An 11,490-nucleotide genomic window follows, 5' to 3' on the forward strand; every position below is an offset into this window, starting at 1 on the left:
ATCCTTCAAAGATTTTTCATGTGCCATCTTGCATTCATTCCAAACTATCAATTGACATTGATGCAAAACCTTAGCCATTTCAGAGTTCTTCGAAATATTGCAAGTTGGAGTTTCATTGCTTTGCATATTTAATGGTGATTTTAGTGCTGAATGGGCTGTTCGACCATCTTTAAGCAAAGTTGCTGCGATTTCCGAGGAAGCGAGTACAAGTGCAATTTCATTTTGTGAGCGAATTATTGCTAATATTGATGAAATCAAAAAAGTTTTTCCTATAGCACCAGATGCATCTAAAAAGTAAATCCCCCCAGTTCCATCATTTGTTACTTTCATAAGAGTATCAAATACATACTTCTGTTGTTCATTCAATAGTGGAAAATTTGTGTCGACTAATTCTTTCAAATTGTTGAGATCATACAGTTTTTCTCGGTGCAACTCTTGGTTAAAAGCATCATGCATTGGACGATTGGGCGCGGCCAGGCCTGATTGAATTAATAGTTTGTTTGACATCATCAAGCACATGTCTTCAATTGAAATCAATGCTTTGTTGTAAATTTCTTCACTGATTTGCATATTTGAATTTCCCATCCTGTTCTGTATTTGACACAGAATATCATCACACATGCAATCTTTGTACTTGATCCATCAATTGGGTTTGATGGAAAGCATGTGGATATGATTATAGAAAACAATGTTTGTATTTGATAAGCGTGTGAAGATATTACTGCATCACTGAGAGTTTGATCCCAATGAGCATTATTTTCTAGCAATTCCAATGACAGCCATATCACTACATTTGGTTACATATTTGCAAATGTATTTAATAGCTTTCACTGAATGGCAAGATTCAACATTTATGTGTGCTTTGAAGGTCTTTGATAAAATGGATGAATATGGAACAATCCAGCAATTATCTATATCAATATCTTGTTGATTTATTTTGACAATTGTTGATCTTCCATTGTCTGCTGTCGATCGGCGACGACACAGTGGATAACCGTCATTACCAGTAATTGTTTCCGATATTAAAGGGCGTGGATATCGTTTCGAACATTTGCCGTCCATCATACACGGTGAATTTTGATTAAGAGTTCTACAGAGACCATGTATCATGTTTTTAATAACTACCTCATGCGATCCTGGATCTACTTGTACTTTAAGAATTTCAGATGATATCACTGCATCAACTTCATTTGGCCTTATCTTTTCAACCAACCAAATCAAAATGTGTGCATGTGGCAATACTCGTTTCTGCCACTCCACATAATACATCCAGCAGCGTGTCTCACCAAACACATGATGTTTTACAATGGAATCCATCAATGATTTCAACTTTAGTCTAAAGACTCTTGCTGTAATATCATGAAGATCAGTGGGTGATTTCCCTTGGAATAACTCCTGCTTGATTTCTATCCAGTGAGGATTGCATGTAAATGTAATGAACAAATCTGCTGCACCATAATGACGAACATACGACATGGCATCTTGTGCATATTCGTGCATATGTCTAGGGCTTCCGATGTATGTTGCTGGAAGAATTGTCATCCGCACCACATTCTGTGCATTTCCATCTGTATTAATCGCATCTCGAAGGTGTATATACTCTTCATATCGGAGTTTAGTTTTATTCAACCTGATAAATGTTAATCTCTCCGTTTCAATTTTAACATACATTTCAACAACATATTGGTGATATAATCGCCGACATTTCAATATGTGATTGTCTTCATTTTTCCGAATCATTAGGCGGTATGAATAATAATTCATTGAACTTAATTTTTTGATGATTTCAGAACCTGTAAATATATTTAGTATTATTAATATTGAAATATAAAATTAAAATACATAGAATATCGAGTGAGATATAATCGTCATAGTTAAATTATTATTTTAATTACCTGTAATGCGATTTATTATTTTTATTGAGAAATCATAACAATCTTCACCTTGACTAAATATAATGGGATATTGCAGTGCATCATATGAGCGGTGTGTTTCCTTCATACGTTGTAATTAATCATTCCGACGATGTAAAACAATATTACGGGAATCAAAGTTTTCTCCAAATACAACGATAACAACTTCATCAATAGTTGGTGCATCGAAACGTCTTGCATGTTGACCCGCAGGTGTTTCAAGGCATCAGATCAAGTGCAGTTTTAAACAATATAATCAATTGTTTGTGTTCATAAAAAAAATGTTTGTAATTGTTCTACAAAAGACCTCTTTACTAAATTGTTACATGCACAACGCTGATCAATTTCTTGTTGTGAATTGCCCATAAAATGAATTTGCAGGAATTCATAGTTGCTAGCTGGTACTGGTAACAATAAACCTGCTCTGTGACATATTTTTACTTGTATCTGTAAATTAAAAAATAAATACAAAATATACCAAAACCACTATATAATAAAATAAATAAGTAATGTGTAGAATAAATTTATGTATTGTTATTACTGCTGTAATACATACCTTGAAAGTTGTCATAAAAGTATTCCGAACTACATTTGTTACACCAAACACCAAACGAAGTCATTTGAAAACAATTGTTGTATTGTTGGATATTTTTCAAAAAGTGTATGGAAACTGTTCTTATTCCTGAAACCAATGAGTACAATGGCTCTGGTGGTGGATTTAATGGTATTAATTTTACTTTACCACTTGCGCAACACAATCCAGTGGCTTCGTTTTTGTATTTTAATGCTTTACAATGTGAGCAAACCGAGTTCATAGAACCAATAACAACACATTGGTAGTCAATTGACACATCGTAACTGGAAGCAGCTCGAATCAAACTTGCGCGATTATTAGTTGAAATTCGTGGTCGCTCTTCACGAGTTTGTGATATCCTAATTATTTCATGTTCATTTCGGTCGTCATGTTCTTGTGCAGTACGATTAGATCGGTTATTAGGTTGATTTGTAGCATTTCGTGTTCTACTAATTAAATTGCCTCGTCTTATAGGAGGCATTATTAAAATATTGTGTCACATGCAATAACTTTTTATTCATAGGTAGAAAACAAAACACTGCCAACAAAACAAAAGCACACTCAGGAGAGTATAACAGAAAATGCAAGAAAAACAACACCGGCAATGGCGGTAAATGGACATTGACAATGTTTTTTTTTATCTTATATAATATGACTTGAAGTCAAATCCTTTAAAGCCATACCATTTTTGTCGCCTGCCGAAAGTAAAACAAATGAAATAATATCGAGAAGCCGACTACGATTATTCGTATTAGATAGAAAAGGGCTGTTTTTAGGGGTTTTCCGATGATTATTCGATTTTTTCTCGCCGTAAGAACCATCCTTGGACATCAACAAACATTTTAAAAAAAGAATTGGCCAAATTGGTCCAGGTGTTGTTGAGTTATGCGCTTACCAACACAGTTTACGATCCATTTTTATATATATATTTTTTTTAATTTTCATTTTCAATAGCAATCAGAATACATGACTATTTTATGAGCTATTTGGCTTATGTCATTCACTCACACACATACACACGCACTTGCAAACACACATATAAATTTATCGGATCAATATTACAATCATATTTAGAGAATCACTTCAATGAATGATTCAATTATTCTGTTCATATAAGGTTGTGGTAGTTCTAAGGTTCCTCCATATTATCTTCGGGCAGCTTCTTCTTCAGTCTTCTTGAAGTTGATGTCTCAAGAAGCTGAGTGACTATATGGTTTGAATGATGTTGTAGTTTTTGAAAATGTTTTATACTGTTGATTTATATTATTCTGTTTATAAAATCAATATGAAGATCGTCGTGTAAAGTTTTATTACTAACAAACCACGGAGCATCAGTAATTTTTAATTGGGCACGTTGCATTAACGCTATGTTGGATTTGCTTGCACAGCTCCACAATTCAATGCCATAAGTCCATATGGGTTTTATTACTGCCTTGTAAAATAGAAGTTTATTGTCAATGGATAAAATTGACTTGCGTCCCAGTAGCCAGTATAGTTCTGGGGTTCTAATTTTTATAGTTTTTAATTTGGCGCGAATATGGTCCTTCCATGTGAGCCTGCGATCTAAATGCATACCTAAGTATTTGACGCATTCGGTGCTTGGAATTGCTTGGCCATAAAAATGTACTCCTGGGCATGTTGTCTTGTTCAGTGTAAATGTTATATGATTAGACTTGCTCTCATTTATTTTTATTCTCCATTTTTTTGTCCAATCCTCTATAACATTTAGATGCCTTTGTAAAATTAGCGAAGCCTTAGATGCATCAGCATGTGTCGAAAGAACTGCTATGTCATCAGCAAATGTAGCTGTTGTCGTTGATTTTAAAGTTGGAAAATCACTAGTGAATAGGATATATAAAAATGGCGCCAAAACACTGCCTTGTGGAACTCCTGCCTCAATCTGATGAGATATTGAGGTTTCAGTGTTGACCCGTACTTTGAATTTTCTATTGGCGAGATAAGATGCTAGAATATTATAATAACCACATGGAAGTAGAGATCTAATCTTCGATAAAAGTCCCTTGTGCCACACCTTATCGAAAGCCTGGCTCACATCTAGAAAGACTGCAGAACAGAATTGTTTGGCCTCGAAGGTATTGTTGATGACTCTTACGATTCTGTGGCACTGTTGAATTGTTAAGTGTTGACTCCGAAAGCCAAATTGATGTTCTGGAAATATATTCGCGCTAGTTAAGATGTGTTGAAGCAGGAGATTTTCAAGCACTTTTGAAACAATTGGTAGTAGGCTGATTGGTTTATATAAGGTAACCATATTAGGATCTTTTCCGCTTTTATGGACCAATTTTACTACAGATGTTTTGTAGAGAGTTGGCCAATAATTTAATATAATTATTGAGTTGAATATATACTTTAGAAGGATGAATTCCTTCTTTGGCAGTTCTTTCAACATTTTTGCCGTCACTAAATCGTAACCTGAAAATTTATTATTTTTCAGTTTACTTATCTCTTCAATTATAATCTTTAATGAAAAAAACTTTATGCTGTTCATTGAGTTGTGAGAAGGAATCATATTTGAGCTAAGGCCCGCTGCGTTAGAGTAATCTGGGTTCGGTTTGAAAACTGTACTTAAATAATGAGCAAATAAATTAGCTTTTTCTGCATCACTCATAGCCCAAGATAGATGATTGCTGTCATCCCATCTAACAGACGGATTTTGAATACGTGGTTTTAATTTGTTTTTAATTGGTTTCCATAATGAGTTATCAAATCTATTTAGTTTTGATACGTAATTGTTAAAGTTTTGGTTAGAAGTTTCTTTCAATCTAAATTTTAGTTTATTGCTTAAGTTATTGTATGTGTTCTTATCCGATGGAAAGTGAGTTGACTGCCATTTGCGTCTTGCTTTCCTTTTCTCTGAGATTAAATTTTCAATTTCAAAAGATAGAGGTTGATCCTGTTGAACTGTTGTTTCTGGAGTAGCAGTTAAAGCAGCATCATGAAGTGTTTTATTAAATTTGTCAATAGCAGAGTCAACTTCCGATGAGTTCTTAAGACTAATTTTGAGATCAGTATTGTTTTCTATTTTGCAGCGGTATAGTTTCCAGTTTGTTTTTCTCGAATGAAGTCTATAAGGTTTACAAACATTGATAATTGAAGAACAGATAGTAGCAGTTATAGGTGAGTGATCTGAAGAGAGATCGTAGCTTGAATGACCTTGAATATCTGTGTACCTTGAGTTTAAGCCTTCCATTATGAAGAAATCCAATAAATCGGGCTTCTTCATTGGGTCAGTTGGCCAGTAAGTCGGAGTGCCCGTGGAAAGAGCACCATAGTTTTGTTGGACAATAACATCATACAGTTTCCTTCCTGTTGGATTAATCAGTCTTGATCCCCAAAATGTGTGCTTACTGTTAAAATCTCCACCAACTATAAACTTATTTCCAAGAGATTCAAAGAATTCAGAAAATTGTATATTACTGATTGTATGACATGGAGGACAATATACGGCAGAAATTGTTATTGCAAAAGATGACATTTGTACTTTGATGGATGTTGCTTGTAAGTAATCTTATTATATTTTTCAAGTTCATAGTGAGATATATTAGATTTTATTAATACAGCTGTACCCCCGTGAGCTGTGCCATCTGGATGAGTAGTATGATATACACGATAATTAGGAATGAATAAGTTTGAATAATTAGTGAAATGAGTTTCACTTACCAGAAAAACGTCTGTTTTGTTTTCATTGAGGTATAATACTATTTCGTGTTTATGCTGCATAAGCCCGTTGGAGTTCCATAGTCCTATTCTTAAAAATTTAACCATACAGCTAATTAATTTTGTTGATGTTGATGAGGGTAGATAACATATTAATAATCATAGTATTATGTTGCATAAGTTGTTGAAACATATTTTTAAATTCAGTGAAGAATTGAGAAAATTCATTATTTGCATAGTTACTATTTTGTATATTTGAGTTTTCGCTTCTATTGGATTTTATGGCTTGAGAGTATGACATGTGCTCCGTGTTTGTTAGTCTACCAAATTGTTGAGGAGTGGCAGCAGTTTTGATGTTTATAGGAGAATTGTGTGATTGTTTCGACCCGTTTTTGTTGTTGAAATCATTTTTAGATTTAGTTTGTAATAAATTCTTATAGGCAGAACAACCTTTGTAGTTTGCTGTGTGAGCTGCTTCACAGTTTACACAAAAAGCTGGGGATTCTTTCGATTTCGTACATCGTTTACTGTCAGGTGGGAGTCCACATTTTACACAAATAAATGGACGATTGCAATACGTTTTAGTATGACCGTACATTTGGCATTTTGTGCACTGTGATATCACTGATGGTTTAAACGGAGTCTCAAAATGTATAATTTGGTTAAGTATCTTATTTATCTTAATGATTTCTGAATTGTTTTTATTTGGTTCAAGATCAATGTAAAACATATTGAGAAGAGTCTTTTGCCTATAGCGTAATATATTTGTAATGTTCCTGACCTTATGCCCTTTGGTTTCAATTCAAGAAAAATCTGTTTATTTATAATTAATTTCTATTTATTTTTAATTTTTATATATTAGATTAATTATACGGGATATAATAAATAATTAATTTTATAATAAATTATATTATATAATAGGGAATGTAATATATTTTATAAGGGTAGAATTGTTATTAAAATAATGAATTATACGGGATATAATAGATAATTAATTTTATGATAAATTATATTATATAATAGAGAATATAATATATATTATAAGGGTAGAATTGTTATTAAAATAATTAATTATACGGGATATAATAGATAATTAATTTTATAATAAATTATATTATATAATAGGGGAAATAATATATATCCCCTTATCCACCTGATAGAAATTTGAATCCGTTTGACAACCAACATTTCAAACCTTTTGTTATAAAAAATTTATATTAATTCAAAAATAAATAAAATCCGGATTGAAATTTGAATATGATGGATCAATACTATTGATTGAAGTGTTTTTTTAAAGTTAAATAAAAACAAAATAAAATAATTAAAGATTTGAATAAATGAGTACATTACAAAAATTATAATGAATAACCAAGTGACTTTTATAAATTTGTTATATCGTATTTGCTATGACGTCCTATTTACGTTGCTAACACTTTAACATGTTCTATGATGCTGTATTTAGGAATGGTTTCATGGGTCAAATACTATTGGAAACTTGCTATAACCCCTAATATTTTCTTTGTAATTTTTTCATAAATTTATGATTAGGCACTCACAGATTTCAATGATTTTTTTTAAATTTGTGATTACTCACAAATCACTTATAATATAAATTTCCGACTATAAATTGATATTCATACTATTCCTGAAACTAACATGGATAAAGTTCTGAGGAATTCGGGTCCAAAATGTATTAAATGTTTGATTTTTGGCATTTTTATTAATTTTTTATCAATTTTTGTACTGTAAAACAATTTATTTTGAATTAGCAAATGTCAAAACATATATTTGAAATATGCATTAAAATCATATCATAAAATGATATAAATAATATGTCATTTTATAAATAGTATTTATTATTTTGGTGCTTAATATGGGTATGAATTTGTAATAAAATATATTCTTTCTGACAAATAGTTAAAAACTTGTTATAATTTTCAAAATTATTTGACATTTCATACTTCAAAAATTAATTCACTCGCATCATAGTGTTTTGTTTATTATACTTTTGTCATGTCAAATATGTCAATAAAATTTTCTTTCGTGTTTCAACTAAGAAATATCTCTAATTAAATGACCTTATATCTAAATATTAATTATTTTTTATTTATAATAAATTATATAATTGTTAAATTCATAAGTTTGGCTAAATCAACACAGAAATATTGTGGAAATAAATATTGTTTTAGATAAAGATCTGATTTTTGACATTTGCATTTTATTTCAAATTAAATATAACTGTCAAAATATTTTCTTCTGGGTCGAAATTTAATATAATATGATATAATATTAGTTTGTCTAGTTTGTTTTTATCAGATCCCAATGATACCCTAGGTTGTACTATTCCATTTAAGAGGTTACAATTTCCTGTAAGATTAGCATTTGCAATGACAATGACTCTACAGACGTTGTCCTGTACCCACATCTACGTTTTTTAATATCCTATACTGATATTTATACCGTTCAGTTAAAAATAATCATTATTGTTTTTCGTATTACTATTTACACCAATATATGAGTGATGTTAAATGTGAACTATTTCAAATAAAATGATCATTCTCAATACCCACAGTTAACACTTTAAATATCCCTTTAACAAATATTAAAAAATGCTCAATAAAATTGTATAATAAAAATTATACACTGCGATTTATAGAACAAATTTATTTTCAATAGCTCAATTTATTTTAATGCATTTTAAAATTATACAATATTTTTAGTCATACCTGTAGATGTGGATGAATAAATGAATGATTTTTTGTTTATTAACGACTAAAACATTCATTTTCCAATTATTATTATTTTTATTCAATTACAATATTTATTACAACTGTTAAATAATATAACATCTAGCTATAATGATAATAATAATAACATAAATTTAAATAAATACGAGGACAATGGATAGAATTCACATTAAAATGATATCCGTAGTATGATGATTTAATATAAAATAAAAGCAAATAATAATAAAAATAAAATAAATAAAATTTCTGAATAATAAAATAATACTAGAAAAGCAAGAAAATATAACAAAATAACAATATTAGAAATAAAATAAGAATAATAATAATAATAATATTAATGTTAGCGTTTACAAATGGCTATTTATAAGATCATTGGGAATTTTTCGTTTTAGCCTGGTTGGGCGCGCTTCTGAGAATACTTTTTGTGCCAAGTAATTCGGGTGTTCGTCAATTCTCCTTTTGTAGTTGTTTGTTTTTTGTTGAATTACTTCATTTACTGTCATCATGTTGCTGTCCTGGTTTAGTGCCTTCCGTATGATCTTGTTCTGCATTCGCTGAATAATCTGTATATTGTTTTTTTTTTGGCGGTGCCCCATAATTGAATCCCATAAGACCACACTGGTTTGAAAATACATTTGTAAATAATTAGTTTGTTGTTTGTCGACAGTTCGGATCGTTTATTCAGCAGCCAGTTATGTTTTTTAAATAGTTCATCAATCTGCTGTTTCTTTTTGTTAATGTGAACTCTCCTGTTCAATTTTGAGCCTAGGTGTATTCCGAAATATTTTCGGTATCTTTTCCAAATTTATCACACAAATAATCATCGTCTGCCTTTGTGATGTATTTATTATCATAGCATAAGATACACGTGTTGAAAATGGAAATCTTTCAAAAAGAATAACACATTCAGAAAAAATTAATATATAGCATGCACGGTAAAGGTACAATATCACCTTGGATTACTTAAGTTCATATTTGAAGTAAATTAATTTGTCATAACCTGTTCATATGTGCTCTATTCAACCTACGATCAACAAATTTATTGCAGTAAAAGGAGAGGAAAAAAGCATGTGCACTGTGATTTTTTTTACTGTGCTTCAATTTGCTTGATATTTTGGAAATATGCTAATCTCTTAAGTTCAGAAGTGAAATCAATTTGCACTCCGTCAACACACCCCGCATTAATTGGATTATAATTCTTTTAATTATAATTTTATCAGAACTTGTAATATACTATTTGAATGGTGATTAAATGAGCTACAACTTCCTCTATCATAAATTTTACCGTAACTTCTCTTATTTTAAAACGGAAAGGGTTAAAGGGCTCGAAAGACACTCCGGTTGGACAGCCGCGCACTCTTTAAACAATCATAACTGTATCAATATTTGTATGACAAAAAAATAATAAAAAACAATAATTAGTCAGAAAAAAACCTTGAATTTTGATATATATATACCTTTATACGTATTTTTTCAGAGATATTTTAATGAGAAGTTGGTTGTTTTTTTTAAATGGATTTTTTTCATGAAATCATGAGTTTTCTGAAAATCGTTTGTACTAAAGTTGTGATATTTTCTAAAATCCATCAAAAACATTATCAAACATTTTTCTCTTCTAAATAGTTCTTTTATCGATATCCGACGTGATTTAGAAGAGATACAATTGCACCACTGAAAAAAGATATCATTCCCCGGGAAGTGGCAAAGGAGTCTAAATCATTTTCAGTTTTGAATTTGATAGTAAGATGAACCTAACTAAATATTACGTACCCAATGCCAAGCATATGCATTTTTGACACAAAGAAACTTCTAAATAATTTTTTGAATAAGTAATTATTTTTGTATTGTGACTTGGTAAAATAAGGCAAAACGACTGAATCAGTTAAAAAATAATAATCTGTCAAATTATTGAGCGCAATCGCTAACAGTCCACAACCGTCAGACGCATGCGCAGAATGCATCACCTGTCAGACGTATGTTATATAAATTGCATCTTATATTATTCTAATTTTTGGCACATCTTAGCTGCTTTTCGGCAATAATAATGTAGACATTACATTTTTCTTATTCATAACCATAAATTTATTAAATTCTTGTAGGTCAAGTTATAGTAATCGCAAAAAAATCGAAAATAAAAATCTGTGTATATCTTTACGTTTCAAAGGTTTCTGAATATTTTGGCATACTGTGAAAAAATGGATGTATGTGTGTGCGTGTGTGTGTGCGGATACAAATTTTCGTCGACAATTTTGGAAACACCGATCAACCGATTTAAATAATTCAAAAAACATTCAAACATTCGTTTTGTACTGATAAGGAGACATGCTGATTAGTTTTTGGCGGAGGCAGGCCTAGCCGTTCCGAAGATACGAAGCAAAAAGTGCTAAAAACAGTAACACAGTTTTTGGAAAAAAGTTTAACATTTTTCTCCAAATTTTAAAGGAACGACTCGGCTGATCATCACACAAAACTGACAAGCGAGAGTCCTTATTGAGACACATCAAATGATTTTTAAATTTCTGAAATCGGTTCAGGCGTTTTTGAGGAAATGTCGATGAAAAGCCTAATTATAATTAAG

General features: G+C 30.8%; 1 protein-coding gene across 1 annotated transcript; it reads right to left on the bottom strand.

Annotated features, from left to right (window-relative positions):
• Nucleotides 1-753: 753 nt before the first annotated feature.
• Nucleotides 754-1,671, bottom strand: LOC113375771. The gene has a single exon (XM_026615717.1). It carries the CDS (start codon nucleotides 1,669-1,671, stop codon nucleotides 754-756), a length of 918 nt encoding a protein of 305 aa, XP_026471502.1.
• Between the last annotated feature and the right edge of the window lie 9,819 nt (nucleotides 1,672-11,490).

The sequence above is a fragment of the Ctenocephalides felis genome, unplaced genomic scaffold (genome assembly GCF_003426905.1).
Source record: "Ctenocephalides felis isolate EL2017-DRISC unplaced genomic scaffold, ASM342690v1 CF-g0.4_SCAFFOLD_01886, whole genome shotgun sequence".
NCBI lineage: Eukaryota > Metazoa > Arthropoda > Insecta > Siphonaptera > Pulicidae > Ctenocephalides > Ctenocephalides felis.